Source organism: Pholcus phalangioides, unplaced genomic scaffold, assembly GCF_987345545.1.
Source record: "Pholcus phalangioides strain wild (caught in Gottingen) unplaced genomic scaffold, Ppha-v1.0 ptg000009l_1, whole genome shotgun sequence".
Taxonomy (NCBI): Eukaryota; Metazoa; Arthropoda; class Arachnida; order Araneae; family Pholcidae; genus Pholcus; species Pholcus phalangioides.
Window position 1 is genome coordinate 1,709,415 of NW_028301602.1, and position 25,295 is coordinate 1,734,709.

At 34.6% G+C, this 25,295-nt stretch overlaps 3 protein-coding genes across 6 annotated transcripts in view; 2 read left to right on the forward strand and 1 right to left on the reverse strand.

Annotated features, from left to right (window-relative positions):
- The window catches only part of Ypel (Yippee-like), a 45,043-nt gene extending 36,112 nt beyond the window's left edge, over positions 1-8,931 (forward strand). The window contains exon 5 of the mRNA XM_089237020.1: positions 7,392-8,931. Coding sequence (XP_089093146.1) covers positions 7,392-7,481 — 90 coding nt within the window. The 3' untranslated portion in view covers positions 7,482-8,931. The remainder of the gene's footprint in view (positions 1-7,391) is intronic.
- A 3,384-nt stretch (positions 8,932-12,315) lies between these two features.
- On the reverse strand, positions 12,316-22,811 carry LOC149081611 (uncharacterized). 3 transcript variants are annotated; one of them, XM_089237018.1, is made up of 4 exons: positions 22,550-22,811; positions 18,518-18,762; positions 17,277-17,324; positions 12,316-13,323 (listed from the first exon to the last, which is right to left on the reverse strand). In XM_089237018.1, the coding sequence occupies exons 2-4, from the start codon at positions 18,747-18,749 to the stop codon at positions 12,605-12,607; spliced, it is 999 nt and encodes a 332-aa protein (XP_089093144.1). In that variant the 5' UTR covers positions 18,750-18,762; positions 22,550-22,811; the 3' UTR covers positions 12,316-12,604. The 3 variants fall into 3 exon arrangements, with proteins under 3 accessions (XP_089093144.1, XP_089093143.1, XP_089093145.1); XM_089237017.1 differs by having other exon boundaries at positions 22,213-22,811; XM_089237019.1 differs by lacking the exon at positions 22,550-22,811 and adding an exon at positions 19,423-19,507 and having other exon boundaries at positions 12,520-13,323.
- A 591-nt stretch (positions 22,812-23,402) lies between these two features.
- LOC149081612 (uncharacterized) overlaps positions 23,403-25,295 on the forward strand; it is a 60,339-nt gene continuing 58,446 nt past the window's right edge. The window contains exon 1 of one of the 2 annotated variants that reach the window (XM_089237014.1): positions 23,403-23,622. The gene's annotated coding sequence lies outside the window, so the exon portion shown is untranslated. The remainder of the gene's footprint in view (positions 23,623-25,295) is intronic. The other variant, XM_089237015.1, reaches the window with a different exon arrangement.

Consider the following 25,295-nt stretch of genomic DNA (forward strand, 5'->3'; position numbering starts at 1 on the left):
TCAGGGATGGTTAGCTTGCAACGCCCATGCCGTCATACTAAAAGTGGCATGCTATTTTTTTTTACAGAACTTTTCCACAGAAAAAGTTTACGTTTCCCAAATTTAAATCACACTTCCAAAATTAAAAGACATGCTATATTTCTTAAAAATTCAGGACAATTCCTTAAATGCAATACACCCAGCAACTGGAAATAACAGGGAAGGAAAAAAAATAGCTTTGCACACAAAGATATGTATGGGAAGGTAACATGCATAAAATTTGTGGTCTTTGATATTAGTACAGATTAGAAAAAGGTCTCTGCCACCTTTGGAAAAGAGTATGTCGGGATTTTAAGTTGATACATATTCCATATCAAATAATTCTGATTTTCGCACTTAGGCTTGTCCCAATTACATCAGATATAATGCAGACTCTACTATTAATAAACCACACACACACGTTGTAAACATTCCTCTTAGAAACTTCTAATGAATTGGTGCATGTTGGAATGTACTATGAGTATGTATGTGTTGTGTACCTAACATGATTTTTCCCCATCTGAGGAATGCTTGCTACATATTTTAAGAAGTGCTATTAACTGTCTTTCAAATTCGGAAGCAAACAACCCTACAGGCTATTTTGCCAATTGGATTATGCAGGAATTTAGAATGGTGTAGGCCTGGGTTGCTCTCTGTGGAGAGATTTTTTCAAATGAGAGATTAGCTTGCATTTGCACCTTGAAGTGAAAACTAACAATCACAACTACACTGTCAGTGAGGTTTGAACCTGTCAGACCAGACACTACCTAGGCTCTGTCCCTTCTGTGATATTAGCCCATTACTTTTATGGGTTGGGCCATGCTGGGGAGCAAGGATTTGAACCTGGGTCCTCATGATGCGAGTCATGATAAGAGGTTCTTTATAAAATGTTATTTTTGGTCGGATGCAAAGAAAATTCCCATGATAGTATTTTCTACACAAAAGTTCTTTTTCCATCTTTTCACTAAATGATTGTTCTGCAATAGCACTGACTAGCCACCGTGTGGTCATCGTGCTGGACTCTCATCCTGGGGATCCAGGTTCGAACCCCATTGACAGCACTGTGATGGTCAACTGAAGTTGGTTTTCTGCAGTTTTCCAGCTTTGAGGCGCTTAATGCGAGCCGATCTCCCATTTAAAAAAGTCTCTCCACAGAGAGCACGCAGACATACAACACGATACTGACATAACATGAAAATTCAAGCATTTTCATCTTTACTTCAGTAAATGGAAGAGAGATAGCAGCATGAACACAAAATAAGTGCAACTCTACAGCATAGATACGTTAGGGCCACACATTCCGGTATGTGCCGATTCGTTAGGAAAGGAATGTGTACATGGTGCATGTACGGTTTAAGTAGTGGTGGTGGTAATAGCACTGACTGTTTTGCTACGTACATCACAGTTTTTAGTACATTGTTTTTTGGGGTCTTACAGTTTCAATCTAACCACCATCACCACAATGCTGATTGGCTGAATTCGGTTTTCTGTGGTTCCCAACTTCGAGGCACAAAATGTGAGCTGATCTCCTCGTTAAAAAGTCTCCCCACCAAGAGCTACAAGCCTACAACGGTAGAATTATTTGATCAGTACACTTCACTAACAATTAGAAAAACTGATGGCAGATGCAGGTAGCACTACACATAACAAGCATTGTACAGAAGCAAACTATGTTAGCTTCACAACATGCATATTGCGGCATGTACCAATTTATGGAAATTCCATAGAGGAATGTGTACGAGATGCATGTACAGTTAAGTAAATAGTAGTACTTCCACAATCTAAAGCACTCCATCTTACTTCGTCCAATCTATTTTGAGTTGACTTAGTACACAATTCAAATCTCACGCAGTTTTTACATTTACTAATCGAAAACCAAATAATGCAATGAAATCTGCATGAAGTATTTGTACACTAGGTAAATGACCTGGTTCTCAACAAACTAGAAAGTGAAGGAAAAAAAACAAACTCGAAAAAGAAAAACAATTGGAATTTTAAGATTTTGAATTGTATTGCTTGCTTCAGGGGGGTTTTTTTGGGGGGGGGGGAATAATCAGATTTCGCTGGAAACCTTGAATGGATGCTTTAAAAAAATATATATTCTCTCTTTTATTTAAAAAGTTTCAAAGCATCAATTTTTTATCAACTTTCAAACATGAGCAGAGATATACAGAGGGGTAAGGACAGCATCAAAGGTGGAGCAACTGGTACAATATATGTGTGTGTATAAAGATTGACATCGTCATGCCTCCACACACCCCCTCCCCCCACCATCTCCTCCTTGTTTCATATTTGTTCTTTTTTGAAACATTTCTTGATGTATTGGATAGTCTTAATACAAATACAAATACAACGCCACAACAGGCAAATTGCCCAACGAGGTGGCTGACTTAAGAACATCACGGATCCCCGAGCCATTTTTTGGATACCCTACCTACTAGTGCTACACCCCCTCCCCGCGGAACCCCCCAACGAATAGGTACCTGCGGGAATGTGCGTGTACGTGTAGTGCAACCTGACGTAAAGTTTGTTTCTGTGTAATGCTTGTTATGTGTAGTGCTGTCATCTGCCCCCAGTTTTTCTAACTATGAGTGAAGTGTTATGGTTGAATGATTTACCGTTGTAGGACTGTTGCTCTCTGTGGCGAGACTTTTTAACGGGGAGATCGGCTCGCATTTGCGCCTTGAAGTTGGGAACCACAGAAAACCACCTTCAGCCGACCACCACTGTGGGGTTCGAACCCGGATCCTCGCATCACGAGTCCGGCACTATAACCACTCGACCACCACAGCGGCAAAAATGGGGTAGTCATCAAAATAGTCATCTTTGACTATGTTCGAATAGTCATAAAAATGTATCAAAGAGCCTCTGTATATTCCCCCCTCCCCCCCAACCCAGCAGATAAAGTAGAGGGAAAAGAAGTATTCTATGATGGTGCTCCAGGTAATGAATGTTGCTTACATTCCTAAACGGGACAGAATCCAGGCCTTGTCTGGTGTTATAGAGGCAATGGATGAAAGAAAAAATACAATATTACTAAGAAATGGGTGCGAAAGATCTGTTTCGAGAAACAACTGTTAACAAAATAAGAATTGAAGTTTTCAAGGAACGATTTGTGATCTGGAAAGAAGCTTTTCTATCACAGAGTAATACTTTCCAGTTATAAATAAACAATGATGTGGGTGTTTCACAGAGATGTCACTGTACTCTAATTTTCCTGGGACGCAGGTCATTGACAAAACCTATCCTTTTTGAATAAAAGTGTCCCTCTCGAAAAAATTATCCTAAACAAAATATGGTTCTTTCACCCCCCCCCCTCCCCACCATTCACTAGTATCGCTGTGAATTTTTTCCAGCATGGCCCACGTCTTTCACCACCTGCTTATATCTCTTTATTGAGACAGAGCGAATGTGAATCAAATAAATAATTTCTAAAAACATGTTCTATCCTAAGATTCATTAAAAAAAAGATTAATTTATACCACTCATAACTAGGTTCTCTTACTTTCATTGTCTACTGGTAGAAAAAGCTTGCAAAGAAACCCGTTAACACTGAGAATTTAACATATGGAATTTAGCACATGTAATAAAGTTAAAACAAATGTACACGCATATAATGTTCCCATTTAGAACGTTTTCCCACTTAGTAAGACATTTTTGCAATCCCAACGCTAAGTAATTCTCATTAAGATTTCCCAGTTTAAAGCGTTTTCCAGCTTATGTTTTTATGATGGTTTTTTTGAAAAGCATTGTAAGTGTTGAGTTGAAAAGCATTGATCCACTGTAATTAAAAGTTAAGCACCCACATTTATATATTTACGAACGTGCCAACTCTCCGGATTTAGGTGGGAGACTCTGGATTTTTCATCCTTCCTCCTGCTCTCCAGATTTTGGCAGAAGATTAGATTTTTACATGAGCTTTCACGTTGTCATGACGTCAATGACTGCCGTCGTCGTTAGGGAAAACACCCATAGAAGACAGCTGTGGTCATTTCCATCGAGCAGCTGTAAAAAAAGTCTTGGTGACCGCATTTAAGCAACTGGCAAAGACGTGACTTTGTTTACATAGCGTTTATCGGCAATCATTTATCAGGGGCATGACCTTGGTTGCCAAAATTCCTGTATAATCGTTATTGTATTTCATTAACAGCCGTGCGGTAAACACAAGTTTTTTCATCAGAGGCTTTGTATTTTGAAGTTTTTAATTGTTTCCTCCGATTAAATATGTCTTCAGAAAGAAAATATAAAACTTTAAGATATATAAAGCTAAATATATAAAGCTTTTAAGAGTTCATATGCCCCAGATTATCAATCATTAGGGATATGTAAATTTTGTATTTACGAAATAAATGCGATATTTGCCAACTTTGACAAATAAATGCTGAAACTGATTTTTTTACTACTTTTTTACGAAATCTAGGTAATTTACACTTTTTAAAGTAGTGTAAAGTAAATAAAGTCATAATTTTGCTCAGTACTTGTGAGCGTGCTTGAAAGAGAAACCACAAGCATCACTTTTTCCCCTCTTTGGCGTTGTGTTAGATGTAAATACAGTCCAGTTCGGTTATAGCATAGCCGTAGGTGATTCGAGAAGTGTATGTAATAACTGACGTGTATGTTATAGGGAGGTGTTGAAATTAGATTACGTAGCAATGACATATATGCATTATTGAGATTGTCATGGAAAAAATAACCTTATGCCTCACATAATTGAAATATATCATGAATATGGTTTTTGATTGGTATCCTGAAATTTTGGAAATTTATTTAGAAAACGAGATAAAATATACAACAACATGCAGATATTTTTTGAAATGTTAATGATTTTTTTGAGTTTATGCTAATGGTTTTTCCCTTTGAAGTTCACAGTACAATTAAAGAATACAGAAAAAATAATCCAACTGATCAATAATAATACACTTGAATTAGCCACCAATTTCAACTTCAATTGAGACCACCAATAAAAAGATAACAAAGTTATAAAAACAAGTAAAAATTCCATAATTCGAAAAGCATAGGATTCCTAGACGATACAATTCTGCACAGGAAGACAGGATTTTTTATTAAATGTCAAAAATTTTATTGCCAAAATAGTTACATTTATTATCAACAGGTGACGTTAAAGTTTGTGAATTATAACATTCAGTGCTATATGTTGATTAGGAAGTGTAACTATTCCATTCATGTATTTTCACGTTAATTGAAAAAATGTAGGTCTAAGATATCACCCCTATACAAGGAATGTTGTCGGTAAGAGGCTCTTTTTAACCATATTTTCCTGGGGGGGGTTTTTTTTTTTTTGCAGTATTATGTTTGGATCTTTTTTTTTTTTTGGTTTGTTATATCCACAGCGTGTTTTAAGCAGGGTATAACAGAGATAAAAATGTATAGACATGAATGGGCCTAATTTTAACGATTTCACAACCGTATTTTTTATCCACCGGTTATAAGTGTACCCGATTGTATATGCAATGTTTTTGAATTTCGGAAAATGATGCTATAAAAAGCATTGGAAAAATAAGGTTAAATTAATAGAAAAAAATAGATATGCAAAACATCTATTTTGATCTAAACCGTTTCATTTATGCGTGTTGTTTTTTGTGTGTGTGAACAAAAGTGAAATTTTTCATTTGGAATTCGTTATTGTGAATAAATGCAAAATTTTTGATCTGAATTTTTTTTTTTTTTTTGCAAATAAATGCGAAATTTCTGATTTAAAATTTTTTTTGCGAAATTTACGTATCCCTATCAACCACTGATAGCATCCATGAAAGGAAACACTTATGTTTTATGAACAGTATGTAGATTGTTTTATGAACAGCATGTCCCAAGGGATTGGAAACTTGCTAATGTTGTTCCGATATTTAAGAAGGGTAGTAGAGAAGCTGTGTCCAATTATCGTCCAGTGAGTTTGACGAGCTTCCTCTCGAAAATTCTGAAAATTATCATCGAAAGGCAGTTTGTGAAGTTTTTACATTTCTCGCCATGCATTAAGAACTTTGTCTTTTTTGTGTTGTGTATGTTTTTTCGTTCATGATTTTTTATCGTTACGTATTTTTTTTATTTGACTGATAATTTTGTCTCTTGTTGTATATGTGCCTTTTCTTTAATGTTTCTGTTCATGCCGTATGCTTTATATATTTTATTCATTAATTATCATGTAATTTTTCAGTCATCCGTGCAGGCATCACAGCCGCTGGATGATAAATATGTTTCTTTTAAACTAATCTAAATCTCTGTATGTTGGAAATGAATAAATTTGATTTGATATGCATCATATAAATTTTGCATTGTAAAAGTTTCTTTTTTGGTTAGTGATCGTATTTGTTATCCATTTTGATTGAGAAAAATATCATTACTTAAACTATTTTGTGGTTTGGTTACATTGGTACCTTGTGTTATTAGTATGTTGTACTTATATTTGATACTGTCGTGAAAACACGCGACTCAGGAAAAGTGTCAAAAAATTCAGTCAGGTGTCAAAGAAACAAGAATTTATAGTTGTTGCGACTGAAATCAAATTCAATGAGTTTTTTTCCACATTACAAAAAATTTAAAAAAATAGTAAGTTCTTTTTAGTTTCATTTTGAATTAATTTTGAAAAAAGCGAAAATTAAATATCAGCCATAGCCAAAAACAATAAGTAAAAGAACTCGTAGGAATTAATTATTGGATAATTAGTATGAAATCAATTACAGAAAAGAAAACAATTTTCTAACATTTTATAAGAAACATATCCAAGGGGGTGTAGGAAGGTAAGTCGCATTGCTGTGGGAGTGCGAGAAGGAAAAAAAGGTTGGGAACCACACACACACACTGTTCTAAATTCACAATACAGAATCTCTGAGAACTGGTATGATTTTGTTTTGAAAAATGTACAAATATAATCATGAAATAGTTACAAAAGTTTGGATTTAATGATATTTATTAGTTTGGATTGAACCAATTAATCAGGTCTGTTAATTTTCAATTTGATTTTTCGTTAAAACAAAAATAATAAAAAGTAGCCTTGAAGAAAGACTTCAGCCTGGTTCTTTGAGATGGCCTTGTTTGCAGTGAAAAAAAACAAACTGAGGCGACTTTTTAATTGTCATCATGTGACGTTCGACAGACACGGTGAATTCGCAAAGCTTCATACAGGCAAATTCTCATCTAGGAACTTTTGGTACTCGTATTGTGAGAAATATCTTATTTATCAAAATCTGTTAAAATGTTAAAATAGGGAAAGCAATTAAAAATTTACTGGTCTTGGAAATCACTCGTAAACTGAAATTCCACTGTTATCTATAATATACAAAATATATAAAAATGATTAGATTAGTCTGATTCACAATTGAAATACAGTGTTATATTTCTTGTTTTTTTCTTCATAGGAACATGCCTTTGAATCCAGCCAAAAATACAAAGAAGGAAAATTCATCATTGAGCTGGCTCATATGATAAAAGAAAATGGCTGGGATTAAGAGGAGAATCGCCATGTTCAACGAACTGTCGTCTCATTTTGAACTTTGGGGCACAAACTGGATTTATCCGATATATGTGATGGACATTTTTACATTACTCATAAACTACAGAATGGCACTGCAGTGTATTTATCTTATATATTCCCATAGATTCAGAAAACTACATCACGTTTCATTAAAGTCAAGCTTCGTTTGAATGAGGGGGGGGGGGGAAGAAGAAAAAAGCCTGCCAATTTGCACGTTATCTGTGTCAACAACTACAAAAAAAAATTATATTTATAGTGTGATGCATTCTTTGCTAGATGTTTTAGCAAATCTTGCGATGTTTCCATTCATTTAAGAAAGAGAATAAATGCCGCAAGAAAAACAAAAGGAACCAATCGGGAGAAATTAAATATTAAGAGAAAGAATATTTTAAATTTTTATCAGATGCATGTGGTTATTGTCTAGATAACTTTTTTTTTTAAGCGTTTTTTTTATTTGGCTTTGTTGGCTGTTTGACAAATTTGTTTCTAATTATGAAACTCATCTGAATTTTATCATCTTGATAAATTCCTTTTTAAACTTTTTTTTCTGTAAAATTTTTAGTTTTCAGTAGCCGAGTTTTGGTACTAATTGTTTTTCTTTTAATCATTAATTTTTTTTGTGACTGGATTGTGTTGTTCAGTGTCGCGGTTGAGAAATGATAATTTTCATGGGGGGGGGGGGAGCAAAACTTGAAATCCTAAAACATCTGGCGTGTAAATAATCTTAATTGTGATCATAATTTTACTTACTCGTACAATAACTCTCACCCCAAACCCCAATTTAGTAAATTTACAGTTATAATTTCTCTAACTTCTATTTGATTTCCATGGTTTATACTGGTGCGAGAATTTAACAAACAAATCTAGAAGTATATTAATTTTTTTAGTGGGGGGGGGGGGTTACGATAAAAGATTTTTTAAATTTCCTCGGGGATACAATTTTACTTTACTTTGAAAGTATCTTTTTTTTACCATATTTTATTTATTATTAGTTCCTCAAAGGATGAGTGGAAAATATATGGGGGTAGATGCTATATTGGATGGTACTATTGTATAGTTTTACACCAAGTCACCATATTCGTACATTATCCAAATTGTACATTTATTGTATCAGGGGTCGAAATGATCCATGAACAACGGTGGAATATATTTTTGGTAAAAAATTCTGTTTAGTCAATTGAGTCTTGTGCTATGTTGTGATATATATACATACATTAAAAAAAACAAAAAACATATATATAAAAATATATATATATATTGATAGCAGTGAATGTTCTCATCCTGGAGTTCGTGGTTGTGCAAAAGGAGCACGTCATTTCTATTTATTGCTCTAGTACATGTATAAAGCTTAATCGTGGACAAGTCTTCGTCTTCCTTGTTTTCAGTTAATAAAAAGAAAAGTGTGTGGCTTTCATTTTACAAAGTATTGTTTTTTTTATTTCTGTATAAATAAATCACATATCAGACTGACAAAACTACAAAATTTCTATGAACGCATTTTTTTTTCCATCCATGGTGATTTAAAGCAAAAGATAATGATAGTTGTGCTATACAATGTATAAAAAAAACAATATTTAAATCAAGAAAAATGTTTATAATGTTCCATTGATTAATCCATTTGAATATTCCCAACTTCATAAGATACATACACGTACAAAAAATATATATAATTAGGACTGGTTAACCTATTTGCATCCATGAGCAGAATATTTTATGAATTTTTGTTGTCCCATATCGCTAAGGAAGGGATAATTTTAATCACACAAGTGAGTACAGTGATACCTTGGCTACCTAAGATGATTTGTTCTGGAATCGCTTTCAATAGCCAAAAGACAATTTTCCATAGGCAAGTTCCTATAAAAAATTGTTGAATTCTTCCTATAGGAGCTGCCCAAAAGTCTAATTTAACTTGCATAAAACACCAAGAAGCACTATGAAAAAAAGATAAAATTGAGTAAAAGCTTTGCTGAACAGTTTCGCAATTGGATGAAGGATAATTTAAAGGAAAATGAAAAACTGAACATCTCTATATTTTGCACTAAGTATGCTATGCAGCTTGTGAGTCATAGTGAGAAAAAAGTCTGAGAGGTGGTGTGCTATGTGATATAGTCAGCATATTTTTCTCACACACAAAAAAAAGGTAAGTTCCTAGAATGTCCTGACTGTTCAGTTAAGTTTTTTTGTCTTACCCTATAAATATACTGAACAGGGTTTAAGCTGGATAAAAAATTCCTTTCGTAAAAAAGCGAAAATGGGGGGAAAAGCTTTAGCAAAATGCTACAATGCTAATGTAATGATTGATGGTTGGATGTCTACTCATTTCGTACCTCCCGTATGCATTTTTGCAAAAGTGGCTACTACTTCTTTCGCATTCTACAATTTTCTTTCACATTTTGCGAAAATGCGACCATAGCTTAAACCCTGATACTGAAACTATTCAAGTCTAAGGCTTTGTTTAATGCATTTTCTCTTAGCTTGATCATTCATTTTACATGAAATGGCTCAAAATCTTTCTGAAAGGGAGGTGTATGGTGGAATTAAATTAATCAGGCTCTAGTGGCAGTTACTTATTGGATTAATTTTTATTGGCACAGAAATAAAGCTCACGACACTGGTTTTTTTTTTTTTTTTTAATGTTAGCACATGCATTCATATCAACTGAAATGTTCACTAGCAGAGCAGACAAAGGTTGAAAAAATATTTGTTAACCAAAAAATTTGTAAGCTAAGACATTCGTTAACTGAGATACCACAATATATAGTTAGAAGTCATGGAAAATGCAAATGGAGTGATCAACAAAGACAAGAAAAAAAATTATCCAGGTAGAACATTTTTTTTTTCTAACATATAGGTTTAACTCTAATTTCTCTATTACAAAACATGCTTTTGATTATTCATTCACACTTCCAATAGCGGTTAACTTTAAAACAAGGTGAAATATAACAAGATTGAAAGAAGCAATAAAGAAGTACCAATACTGCCACTTGGTAGTTAAGTGGTTAGGAAGCTAGCCTCTGACTGTGCAGGTCTGGGTTTGAATTCCGGTTCTGGAATTTGTTAACGTTAACAAATTCCCTGGACGGATCATGCTGATCCCTTGGGAGTATGTGAGGATCATGGTATTTGAAAAAATAAAATTCAAGCAAGGGTAACTTTTTTGAAAGCTAACTACTTTCAAGTGTGATAACCTAATTTATTCTTTATCTATTGCTTTTTGTAATAATGCAAGAGAAAAGAATACATCAGAATTTTTCATAATTGCCATCAATGTAGAGAAATTCCGAACAGTAGGCTTGTTTTTTATACTTATCAAGAGGTTGGTGGTCTAACCCCTTGATGGGGGACTCCCTATGGTAGCAATTTTTTGCTGTGGTCAAGTTGCCGTTTTTATTGTACCCCTGTGTCAGGAAAGTCTTCTGACAAGGATGAACTGGGTATCAAACTCGCAACCCCTCTGAACATCCTTTGGTACTTTAGGCGAGTATGTTATCGACCTGGGCTATCATGCCGCAGAGAAAGAGGTAGTCTCCACTCGCTAATACAATATATATATATGGAAAACTGGCTAGGGGCAATTCAAGTATTATATCAGCAGATTTATAGCCATATTTGACCACCCCTTCCCCCTTTGTCAACAAAAGTCAGAAAAACACTGACCCCCACTTGCTAGCAAAATTTCGTCAGCAGCTTAGAATATTTCATATCTTCAAAAAGGGTAGTTGATGACGTAAGCAACTTTCAAACTCCCCCTCAAAAGTCAGCAAATCCGAAACTCCTCCCTCGATGCTGACAATACTTGAATTACCCCCCCCCCCCCCATATTTAGAGGTGCTGATTTTTTGGAAAGAGAATTTAATCTCTGCCTCCACGGGGACTCAAACCCTGGTCTCTCTTATACAGAATGAGTGTTCTGCCACTAAGCTACGAATTCAGAATATTTCTTCCTTGAAGCATATAAATGCTGAACAGCACCATGCAATGGCCAGTGAAAACAATCAGCTAATTGTTTGGAAATGAAATCGGGCCACCACACCAGACAGTGACATATAATGAATAAAGCATATATGATAGATGGTGTATATATGTCACCATCTGGTGATCCCTGACTGATGCCATTTACGAGCAATTAGCTGATTGTTGTCACTGTCCATCACACTGTCATTTAGCATATAGGCTACATATGCTCCAAGGAAGAAATATTCTACCTGCCTTCATAGCTTAGTGGTAGAGTACTCGTCTGGCATAATACAAGAGGATGGCATTTGAGTCCCAGTGAAAGCAGAGAGGAATTTTCTTTCTAAAAAAATCAGCATCTCCACATATAGCCAGTTTTCCATATATATTTGAGTGTCCTTTGGTTATTGCTTTTTTGCAACAATTAGAGTGGATATAATCATGGACAGATAACTGTTGCTTCAATCTGTTGTACATCAAAAAATGCTTGATATTTTTTGCCAGATTTTATACTCTTGTGGTATTGATGCACTTTACAATGAAATATCCCACTATAAGTTGCAATTCAAATATTTGCTTTATACTGATTTAAGTCTGAGCAACATGTCAGGTACTCTTCTGATGACAAGCATAGGTGGTGTTTGAGATTAAGGTATGTAAATTCCTTGAAAGGGAAGATGTTTGCAGCAATAAAATATGAGAAACAAAGTAATGAGGAGAATGAATTCTAAAAATGCAAACTCCCATTTCTTTTCTCCCTTTTCGTTGCATAAGCACTCTTCGATACTTCATGGGGTTTAAAATAAGACCAGAAGAAATCATATATTTATATTAACTGACATAAATAAACTATATATACTAATACTTTTAATAGATAAATTCAATATTGCTTATAGAGCAAATATATATTGTCATCACAGATTTCGATACATTTTGATGCCAGTATCATTCTCGTATATCCTACTGATAAAGCTAAGCAGACGAAAAGTGACACAAACACAGATCTTCACTTTTCTTCAAAATATTTAAAGCCTTGACTGATTGCTTGTGTGTTTATACTGCTTTAGAAGATTTTCCTGCCTTTTTAAATGAATTAAAGCATCTGCAATCTTTGACAACACCCTCTTCAGATGGAAGATTCTCTCAGATTTTGTCCGCTAGCTCAGGAAGAGAAACATGATCAATAGCTACAGAATCTAGAGAAGTTTTCATAGTTAATTTATCCATTCTTATTTGCTGCCTAACTAGTTGTCTTTGAGGTTGTGTAACCCCTAGGATTGGAGGCAATTTGAAAGAATGCTCATCGGTAAGAGAACGATGTTGTAGGGTATGTCTCAAACCCCGCTTAGGGGATGGAAACGTGTACTGCTTACGCAGGAAAGGAGTTCTCAAAAACTCTTCATCTGAATTACTTCTGTCGGACAGAGATGAAAAGGAAGAGTAATCACAGTTCAAGCTATGAGATGGAGATGACTTTGCTGGCAAGGAGACCGCTTTCAAATTTTCACCTGGCACGTCCTCTAAATTGATACACTTATTACCAAAAAAAGATCTGACATTTGAAGTTGATTCCGAATTGAAAGAAAAACGACGTAGAAAACTATTTTTCTTCTTTCTGGCAATCTGTGATTTAAGATCTGAAATGGCGCTGCATTTGGCTTCTAATTCTTTTTCTAGTCGAATGATTGTCTTTTCTTTTTCTAGAAGTTCTTGCTGGGTCTGCCATCTCTCCATACTTTGTTTCTGATCTAATCTTTCTAGTGCTTTGTTACTTTCCTGGAGTCGTCTTTTCATGTCTAAATTATCAGCAATCAAAGTGTCAACTTTTTGTTCTAAAGTGGCAATATCACAGTTGAAAAATTCTACAAGATGAGAAAAGAACCATACATTGGTATATGTAAGGGTGGAAGAAAATTGGTTTAAACATATATAGTTCAGTTTCAAGTATGTTGGCAAAATACTATTATACTACTACGTTCAAAAAGTTCCGAGACTTATTTCATTATGAAAATATATGAGTACAGATAGAACTTATTTATTTGGTGTTTCTATCGAAGTTACTACCCTATGCAATTACACATTTTTGACATTTTTCATACAAAGATGTAAACGTGGATCAAGTTTTTTTTGTCACACCCTTCAGTGTCTTCGTCGCTGCTCATTGCACTTCTTTGAAAACCTGAGAATCATTGCCCCTTAAGCAAATTCTTTAACTGAGGGAAAAGGAAAAATATGCATGTATGGGGCAAGATCGGGGGAATAAGTTTGTTATGAAAGTATCAGAATGTGATGTTTTGACTGGTAATCTGACACCAGGAGAACCCATGAGTCCATAAACATCTGCATGATTTGATGAGATGCAAGCGAACAGATCTTCAGAGGGTCAAGTTGTTGGTGCTCCATCATGACAATCAGCTGACTCACAGTGCAGCGTTGAAGGCACTGGAGGATGTGACAAAAAGGGCTTGCAATTCATATTTACATCTTTATATAAACAATGGCAAAAATACATAATTGCACTGGGCAGTTACTTTGAAGGAAATACCAACTAAACGGGTTCAATATGTACTCATTCTTCCATAATAAAATAAGTTCCAGAACTTTTTGAACATAGTAGTATTATGCAACGTCTGTTGAAAATTAATCTTTTCCAAAAAGCCACACAGTGAGAAACATTCAAATATTTGTTATATTTGGCAGAGTTCGTGGAAATTTACAGAGAGAAATTTTAATACAAATATGGTTTTTTTTTCTTTGAAAAGCTACTTCAATGCAAGAAAAACATACCACAATTATGGAAGGAAAAGAACCACCAGAAGTGCTTATATCAGTTGTCGGGAACCACAAATTTTGGCAATTTCCTAACTCGTCACTCTGCCAATTTTCAACAATTTTTTATTTTATCACTGAAAAAAACAAGTTATCACATCTGGAACAGGAAAACCAAGTTAGGGTAAACATAATGCACTCTGTGTTGACATTCCCTTCCTTCTGTAAAACTCTGACTATTTATTTTAATCAGATCATATTTGATGAAAAAACTTAACTCAGTGCTGAGTAAACTAATACAGAGACCAATCTGTGTATGTAAGTCTTTGAAAAAAAGTCTACACACATCATGGCTTTTCACCTAATTGCGACACCATTTCATGACTACTGTCACAAAAACAGCCACTCTAGCAGGATCACCTCTATTTCGAAGATATTGCATCATCTTAACTTTTTTTTTTTGCAGAAAATCTCAAACTTTATCATCATTAACGAATCATCAAATTTTAATCTCTGCATATTGTATCAGGTTGTCTTTGCCTTGTAAGAATAGTGTAAAAGTCACATAAAATTTGTAAGCCCTATAACTGATAAGTACTTTGGTGCAGTGATCTTCAATCTTTTTACACCTTTGGACTGATGAAATAAGTAAAAAATTTTGTGGACCAGCAAAAAAAAATGGGGGGGGGGGGTAGTCACACACCGACTTGTGACTAAAACAAGAAATAACAACCAATATAGACAGAATACAGTGATCTCTCACTCATATATTTCAAGTTTTAACAATTGGAATATATTGCGCCTTTCAGACGAGCCGAAAAATCTCCGCACCTAGGAAATGTTCATGCGGGTCCGGACGTCGTCCGCATGTGTCAAAACCTAAGTGCGGGCTCCACATCCGCACATAGAAGTTTTGACAATAGGTTTATTCGGAGCTATTCAGACGATGCGGATGCGGAGCGAATTCGTCCGCATCTTTGGCTACTTTTTGAAGGTGATTTTTCCCGGAATTTTTTAAATTATTTTGCCATAAATACCCTTAAAAACACCATATGAGGGTCCCTGTTCATCAAATACGATGTACCCACATACGTCTATCCCTTTGTTTCCTTCTGAGATTGAGATGTAGCAACTTTAACTGCCTTTTGTCCATATTTCACAATTTTATATAATAAAACCTGCCAACAACGGCCACTGACAGGACAAAAACTATAAGCCGTTCTGTTCATTACGAATATTTAATTGACTAAATACTTTAATAACTTTTAAATTTAATTTAAAAATTTTAATTTTTTTCTTTTTAAAACTTTAAAAATATAAATATCTGAAATATTATTTTAAATATTTGTTATGTTTTTAAATTTTTAATCTGTTAATTTTTTTAAACTTTAAAAAAAAATACTTTTATTAAACAACGTTATCCACGTACGGTGTTCACTCAGGGCCGGATTAAGACGTTTGAAGACCCTTGCACTTGAATATTTTTGGTGGTTCCCTCGATACCTACAAGTATATTTTACTCAATATTTAGTCTATAAACTTAAAAAAATGAAATTTTATATTTCAGAAGTGACTAATCTAAGGATGGGATTTCACTCTAAAAGGTTTATGAAAGTTATTTTATAAAACTTGAAAAAAGCAACTAATAAATTGCAAGTGCAACCCATAAATTTATTAGTTGGTTTTTTAAAAGAATTATTATAAAATTTTTATAGTGTAATCCGTACTTGAGGCCGGGATTATACTATAAAGTTTTGTAAAAGATCTTTTATAAAAGTTAAAAAATTCAACCAATAGGCGCATCAGTTGCATTCAAGCAAATGCAACCGGTGATCTTAATGGTTGAATTTTTCACGTTTTATCAAAGAGCTTTTACAAAACTTTTATAGTGTAATCCCGGCCTAAGACAGAATTGTGATGTGAATATTTCTAAGCACAGACATTTTGAAAGTCCCAACCCCCCGCCTTTTTTTCATACTTGCAAATTCTTTGATATTTGCTGAATTTTTTTTTTTTTTTGGAACATTGAATGTTTTGGATGTTTTTGGATTGGATTTTTCGAACATTTTTTTATTCATCTTTCATATTTTTCCGAAAAGACAGATTTTTTTTCAAAATTTTTTGAAAATATTTTAAGATATTTTCTCCCATCGACTACTTGTGAGGATCGGAATGGAGGCATCTTTAGGCTCAATGATAAAAACCACCAAAGAATGCCTCTAGGCTGCCTATGGGCACTGAATCAGGGGTGAAGGAGAAAAATAATTACAAAAATTGCGAAAAAACAGTTTTTATGCACGAATTTCGAACGAAAGATGCGGGCGATTCGTCCGCATCTTCAGCGCTCATTTGAAAGGGTATGCGGACCCGCATCCGCTCCGTGTGAAAGGGGCCTAATGCTGAATTAACAATCAAAAGAGAAGGAAAAGTTTAATTCCGCAGCCCTTTGTCAACTATGGAAGAACAACCAGAATATTTTATTTATATATAATTGTGTTCATATCAAATTTAAACAAAAAAGTATTTTCTTTTTTTCTCCAAATCCAAGAAATTGCAGAAAAATGGCAGGAATCAATATGGCGTGTACTGTGAGAATTGTGGACATGCTATTTGATATTGCTGGAAAAAATTATCCAAAAACCCTCTATATTCCAGAGGGAATAAAGTTGCCCGCTGACCATACTCATTGACTAACTGCTATTTATGTTAGTCTGTGCAGAAGCAGAGGGATTTTACAGAGCGATAATGACAACAAAGAATTTTTCCTATGCTTTTTTCTCCCTGTCAATCTGATGATTCCTGTTTCATTAGCTAAAAAATTTAAACCTTAATTTTTATAAAAATTTTCTTTTTGGAGCATTAAGATTTGTTTACCACCTGGTGTGCATTATGTGTACTGAACTCCTAATCAGTTTTATTTCTTTAAATTAAAATAACTTAATCAGTTTTGTTGTATAAATCAAGTTACTTTGCAAACTATTGGAGAATAATTTCAGTGGAATTTATCAAGTTTATTAACTCAACTGAAAATTAACAATATTCTCACCGTTATCTGGAACTATGATTCCTAAAACATTCTGTTGAAACTGAAAATCTGGAAGAAAATGAGAAAATTTTTTAGGATACTGAAGGTTTTTGATATTTCTGGTTTTGAATAGATATGGTATAATACAAGGTGTCCAGCAAAATCTGAACATTTCTCTGACCAAACAAAATTCCAAATTTTTCCTATTTAAAAGGACACATATCTCTCTCAAACACTAACTTTGACACCGAACACCTAAATTTTCAGATTTCTTTCTTTCTTGACTTTAAAATGTTTGCATATTTACCTGACTTTTGCCAGATATTTCACATATTCCCACCTTTTCTTGAATATTTTTAATTTCCCTTTGGGTGTCACTTGGAATCCCCACAAAGCAGAATATGCAGAAGATTGCAATGTACATAGCAGAACAATCTTAGGAAGAGTTTTAAGAAAAAAAACACTTATGTAAAGGTGCGTGTACACTAGCGCGCAGATCATGCAATGAAAGCATTCGCAATTGGTTGTTCTGTAATTTGTACGGTGTTGCAAACGATTCTTGAGCTATTTTCACCGGACCCACCTGGAATCGGTTTTTTCAACGAACACAAAGGAAAGAAAGGAACACAAAGGAAGTTTGTGTACCCATGAGCGGATTAGAACCGCTGCAAGGGGTCGTGCGGTGCAAGATCTGCGCGCTAGTGTATACACGCCTTTAAGTTTTTTACAGCAGAACATTTCTAATCAGCTGGAGGGTTTGTTGCAGAACATTATGCTTTGGGATTGAGAACCCTTTAATAGTTAACATTTTTAAAGAAAGGACTTTTCATTCAGCACTGGATATAATTATAGCACTGGATTCCAAAACAAACTATCCCCTTCAAGTGGTACAACAGAAGTCACCAAACCCCCTTCAAAATGCTTCATCTTTTTTAATGAAGTAGGCTTTCTTCCAATTTTCAGCTGATGCAAACTAAGGGGTACAGGGTAAAGTATTCTGAGAAATCAACTTTACAAAATATCTAAGCTGAGCTCTTGTCAATGTTAAAAGAACCTTTTTTTAAGGATTTGAGTGAGAGAGAGAGAGAGAAAAAATATATATAGATAGAAAATGCAGTAATTAATTTGAAACATTAGTTTTACCCAAAGCTCCTTATCAATGGATTACAACCTTAACTGCACATTTTGCTAATGAAAAATTTAAAAATCAATGAAAACAGAAACCAATAAACTGAGCCTATAACAAGGAAAAATGTTCTTACTTCTGATATAATTATGTAGTTTTTCTATTTCTTTATGGAGTCCATTTAGAGTTACCGCATGATCTTTCTTTAAAAACTCAATGTTTTGGCAAGCTGTTACTAATCTTTCCTTCAGTGTGGAAATGTTTTCTGTATCAACATTGCAATATGACATACATTCTGCAGCATCACTCGATCGTCCATCTGATTTCTCATTAGATAGAAAGCCTGATTCACATGTGCCTTCCGCCATGTCTTTGAAGTGCCTAAGCAATGAATTGAAACAACATTAGTCAAAGCATGTATATGAACACATAAATATTACCACTTTCATTAATTTTTCAGCTGTTGCCTAGCAATAATGAGAGATAGATTCTATAATAATAAGCTATAAAGCATCACAAGTTATAGTAAATAATTTCTGTGGCAATAAAACAGAACTGTGTAAAGTTGGTTAGTTAGGTATACCACACAAGACTGTCTTAACAGCACTATGGATCTCCCAAGGTTCAGAAGGCCCTACCCTGCTGGAACAGTACCTGTCTACCAATATTCTCTCTCAGTACACTTTCACTCAAAAAAATCTAATTATGACAAGCTCCCTCCCCCACCCCCGCATTTGAGGTATACTGGAATGTGCCAGGGTGGGTCCACACGTTAGAGGGCTTAGTACACGCATTCTGACAGTATTGGTGATTCAAATTGGTAGCTATACTACGCATCAGTTCTGCATCTTCGACTGCAAAAACAAAATATTTCTATAAATAGTCAAGTATTATATTTCTAGCTTCATAAGATATACAAAAAACAATTTTAATTACAAAAATGATTTAATAAATTAGCATTTATGAGTGTGATATATGTTCTGCAAATTTTTATTGTCTTTATTGACCAAGCATGGTATAGTTTCCAAAGTGGTGACTAACCCTCATCACTATAAGTGGAATAGTCCGCTCACACCAATGGTCACTTTGCACCACATATCGGGAAATCTGCGATTGTTACTTGAAGTACAGAAAAATGCTTGGAGATTCAAATACTCTTCCATGGTTTTGTCTTTTTCTTTTCCAAAAACAACCAAAGTCTGTATAGTACTGGTATAAAAAAATTAATTTCATTATCAAGTGTGTCGATAAGATCAAGAGTGAGTTGATTGCATGGGATTCATAAAGTAGGCAGCAGATACCATTAGCAGTGATGCAAATGGGTTATACTTATGATGGATCATGATCCTCCATTACTAAAGCTTCAATCAGTGATTACAATAGCCACTGTGGTGATCAGTTGAAGTTAGTTTTCTGTGATTCCAAACTTTGAGCCAATCTCCCCCTTAAAAAGTCTCGCCACATAGAAAGCAACAGGCCTATAACGATATAATTATTCAATCATTACACTTCACTTATAGTTAAAAAAATTGATGGCAGATGGCAGCACTACATACAACAAGCATTACACAGAAACAAACTTCACATTAGGTTCACTACATGCACACACATATTCTAACATGTAGGCCTACCAATTTGTTAGAAATTCTGAAGGGAGACGGATGAGGTGCGTGTGTGGTTTAGTAGTAGTAGTGATTACATTATTATCCATTATATTAAACAACCAATTTCATAAAAGAAGAATCCTAATTACAAATGTACCAAAAACTAAACGTAAATCACATTACTCAAAATAAAGATACAGTGGTACCATGGGTTAGGTGCCTTTTTTCGTAGGTAATTCAAATTACACAGAAAAATATTATTTGATGGAAATGCGCCAACTTGTGTGAATATATATTTGAGTAATGAGCATGAAACATACAAGAATAAGTATTATAAGGCGTTTCAACATAAATATTAACTGACTTCCAAGGTGTGGATAACACAAATTTTGACTAGAAGATAGCCAAAATTAATTCTTTCTTTTGCTTAAAAGACTGAAAAACATGTTTGCTTTGTTTACTTCGATCTTTCTTTTCGGGATGAATGAAATTGCAATAAAATATAGTGTATAGTTTACACATACACACTTTTGATCCCCAAAATTATATTATAAGTGAAAACGACACCAAAACTAGCTCAAGAGCTCAAAGCCAAAATTTCAGTTTTGATCGTATTTGTTGCATCCTCCACCATTTTACTGATACAAGGGCTTATTAGACTACAACCTACAGTTCATAAGCTGATCCCAACAGTTTTTTTTTTGGTCGAACCCCTTCCCTTCTTGAATACACCAGTGTGTACACACTTAATACAGTGATAAATTGACAACGTTTTTGACTCACAAAGATTTTTTTTTCATGGTTTTTCAATCTCCACAAATGAATATTTTTGTCCATATGAATGTACGTGTTAACGTAATGCAGCCATGTGTGTGTGTTTTGAGCTGAATTTTTGCAAAAATCATCATCAGAACTCAATGGCACTTGATACCAATGAATTTATGTCTGTAGTGGAATAACTTTTGATTTTATGTCTCTTTCAAAAAGCTTCTGAACTTTTTTTGTAAAATTAATGAATAATAAGAGAGCAACAGTCCTACAACGATAAATCATTCAATCATAACACTTCACTCATAGTTAGAAAAACTAGTGGCAGATGGCAGCACTACACATAACAAGCATTACTGAGAAACAACAAAACTTCACGTCAGGTTTCACTACACGTACATGCACATTCCCGCATGTACCGATTCGTTGGGGGGTTCCGCGGAGGGGGGTGTGTGTGGGCGGGGTGCATGTGCGGTGTAGTAGTAGTAGGTAGGGCCTCCAAAAAATGGCTCGGGGATCCATGATGTTCTTAAGTCAGCCACCTCGTTGGGCAATTTGCCTGTTGTGGTGTTGTATTTGTGTGCATTTACTATGCACACTGTGAAAACATTCAATATATATATATATATATATATATATATATATATATATATGTTAACAAAAAATTCATTAAAAAAAGCCATGATTTGAATGTTTTCACAGTGTGCATAGTAAGACTCGGCAGGAGCAGCTTGGGAAAAAATCTCTACAAAAGAGGACCTATTTTTATGGCACCCCAACCACGTTTTTTTGGTTGACAAAGTACTTTTTTGCTCTTTCCACTCAGATTTCGCACCCTGTGTAATCCCAAAGAGCCGATATTCTAGAAGCTCATCTTTTAACCCGATAGGACAAAAAAAAATTGTCCATGTAAGGGGGGGGGGGGGTGACTATTAATCAAGGGTTTGAAATGCATACTTTTAACTTTTATTGTATCAGAGAAATTATATATATCTTTATTACCTTGCCATAAAAGAAGGGTGGCCGTTAAAAGAAATTTTACTGTAATTTGGTCAATATAGGCTATTTCTTATTTGGTTTAAGGACTGAAATAACTTATAAAATTATTCTTGTAAATTTTTCAGGACTCAACCAGAACAGTTCTTTGACTTACCAAATTCCAAGTTCAGCAAGATTTTAAGCTTATAGAATATTTACAACTAAATTAAATTATACTGTAAAATTTTAGAGGAAAATACCAATACATTCATAATCAATCATTTAGAAAAACATAAATCAACTAGTTAATACAAATTTTAACTTATCCTTAACCATGAAAACAAGACACGAAAGCACTAATTTTAGAAAGATTATAAATCATTAACTAAAAAGAGCGAGTGAGCTCTTTGAATAGCAACTCCCCTTTTCAGATCAACCATCGAGAGTATCACAAAAGAATAAAACTTTTTTTATAACTCACTCAAAATGAAATGAAGAGCACATTCTTTTTTGTAAAGACTTGAATCTCACTAAAATTAATAAATTACAACAAAAGAGACAAATTGAAAATTCCTTCGAGGAGACAATGATTTCACGGTCCTGATCACTCACAACAAAGCAAAAAGGACCACGACCAGTAACAATCACTGAACTGTGACACTTCCTCGTGTGTTTTAATGCCCTAGTTTGAGGTCAACGTTTTTTTACGTGACGATGTAAAAATAGGAAAGAAATCATCAGGCTATGATACACCATATTGATTCGAGCGTGGTTAATATCTGCATGAATCGCGGTTAATATCTATCAATGAACTGCACCTGGAATTATCAGCTTATAGGAGTTAAGCTCTCCTATCTTGTGATGAAACTCATCGGTAGATTATGATGAACGGGAGCATCAAGAGAGATGGCTCATTCATCATCGGCGCCATGATCATCACCATCATGACGATGAGCGGTGTAGGTTGCATTGAATTGATGATCAATCCCTTTCACATTTTTCATTACTGTTCAGCAGCAACACGGGGGCATCATAGCGCATCACCAAGGCAACGAGACGTCACATCACGCGTCAGTTTCTGCCTGAAAAATCGCATGTACTTTTAAACGATGACGTCATTGTGGATCCGTTATGTTCCGGGTGCCCATACGTCCAGTAATTCTTGTTTTCTCGAAGCCGTCTTCAATTTTCACTCTTCATCGAAACACGCGATTAAAATTATCTTCTTAATTAATAGATCATATTAATGATATTTGCTGCTATAAATGAGGAAATCCATTCCATATATTTGTAATGTTAAATGTTTTATTTCGTAGAATTCATTTTAGTCTCAATGGTAATTTGCAGTAGTGCTTCACTTTCAGCCGCTGGTGAATAGTTGTTAGAAAACTTTGCTTACTTTTGCCAAAAAATGGCGTATTTTTCCCGTATTCGAAATCAAATGCCCATGTTGTTCTGTACGAAAAATGGTCAGCTTGTATCAATCACAGTAATCACAGTCTGTTACGTCAATTTTTATACGTTTCAAAATAAATGATAATTGCATCAAAAAATACCAACATAAAAAAAATCAAACCAATTTTGAACAATTTGAATGATTAACGACAAATTTTATAAAAACGTTTATCACACTAAAAATAAGGTACCCAATGCATTAAAATACTGTATCATTATCATTTTTCAAAATTTATCATTTTTTTTGGTTTTTCGCAATTGAAAATAATCATTTTTTCTATCATTTCTTTCAATTTTCCAATCTCTCGAATCAGCTCGATCACCACGTGCTCCGTTCAATTTGAACAGCGCTGAGTGTTGTTGCAACGCGTAAGAAATTGAAATCTTTTATTTCTTCATTCAACGGGTTTGAGATTTTCGCCGAAACGTTTTCCCTGTAAGTTTAATTTTTTTCATCAAAAATCATGAACCACGTGGAATATATTTTGTTTCTCAAAGATCTTTGAAAAAAAAGTGGTTGTTTTTGCAAGTGTAAATGCTGATCGGCGTCGTTAATTTTTGTTTGTTTACAGCTATGATAATGTAGTTTACAGAATCAATATGCAAGTATCATGTCTTGATCAACCATTACAAGTTGAAACATTGAAGTGAGAGCAAATGATGGCTGAAAGTTATCAGGAAATGCTCTTAGTAAATGTAGCTTATATTTGAAAATTTCCATGACAGCGTTGGTTTCGACTAGAAAAAAAAACTTTGCCAGTTTGGTGCGTTTGAGTACGCACATGTGTGTGTGAAAAGTAGTGTAAATATTATATGCGTGCAAACATATGTATGCTTATTAATTTTAAGTATTATATTTAACCCTTTAAATGCGTAGTCTCTCCATTGTGGAGAAGAAAATATCCCTTTGTGTTTAGTAGCCAAAATCAAATGATTTCAGCAATCTACCACTTCCAGGTGTAAACTGAGTTTAATTACCCTTATGGGGGCCAACTTGGCGCGAAGACATCTGATTACGACCTGGCGCTTAACATAAGGAAATAAAATAGTTCTTTTTATCGCTTACCTTTTCCCCCTGCCCCCATCATCCCCTTCCATGACGGTTATAATCCACATTAAAAATTGGAATAATTCTTAAGGCTACCACACATGATTAATCCACGTTATAAATTGTAGTAATCCGCATGTTCATCTACGGAATCGAATGGACAGTAAACAAGTACTACCAAGGGGTAATTCAAGTATGATGTCAGCATTTGGGGGGGGGGGTTCTGACTTTTGATGACAAGGGGAGGGGGGTTTGAAGGTTGCTTACGTCATCAACCACCCTTTTTTGAAGATATGCAATAGTCTAAGCTGCTGACAAGGGGGGGGGGGGTCAAAAATGGCTGAAAATCTGCTTACGTAATACTTGAATGGCCCCCAAATTAAAAAAAAAAAGAAATCAGAAAAATCAAATTCGCCGGGAAAATAAATTCTGCTGGGTTCAAAGATGTTAAGAGGTCTCGGCCAAACAGAAGCAGTCCAACACCGTGAGCAATGGGGGAATAAAATCAATGCTAAAACTCGATTGAGAGCAGAATATACACCACCACCACCAAGCAATGAAAGCGGATGACACGAAGTTAAATAATGCAATAGTGCTGAAAACGTTTCGTCCAATCACTAACCTACCAGGGCCATAGTGTACCTCTTCAGGGCCCAGGGGCAGACATTTTTTAGGGGTCCTTTAAAAAGGAAAAAAAGAAAAGAAATAAATGTTTATCTACTTTTAAAGTAGCCTATTGTTCATGTCGGGTCCCATTTGGTATATATGCAAAATTTGGTGACGATCAATCTAAAATTGTAAATTTGTATAGAGAACACACACAGACAGAAAATCAATTTTATACATATAGATTGTGCAAATCACCTTCATCCCTGATCCTAGTGGATTAAAGTAAACTTCATTGAGTAACGGGATATTTTTATGGAAAAAAAAGTTGTGAAGGAGAGGTGTAAAATATAGTAAAAATCAATCAGCAAGTCAATGGCAAACATGTAATGAATCTTATTTTCAGTATTAGGTATCAATAGAACAGCAGACAAGTATTGTTATGATATTTCTAA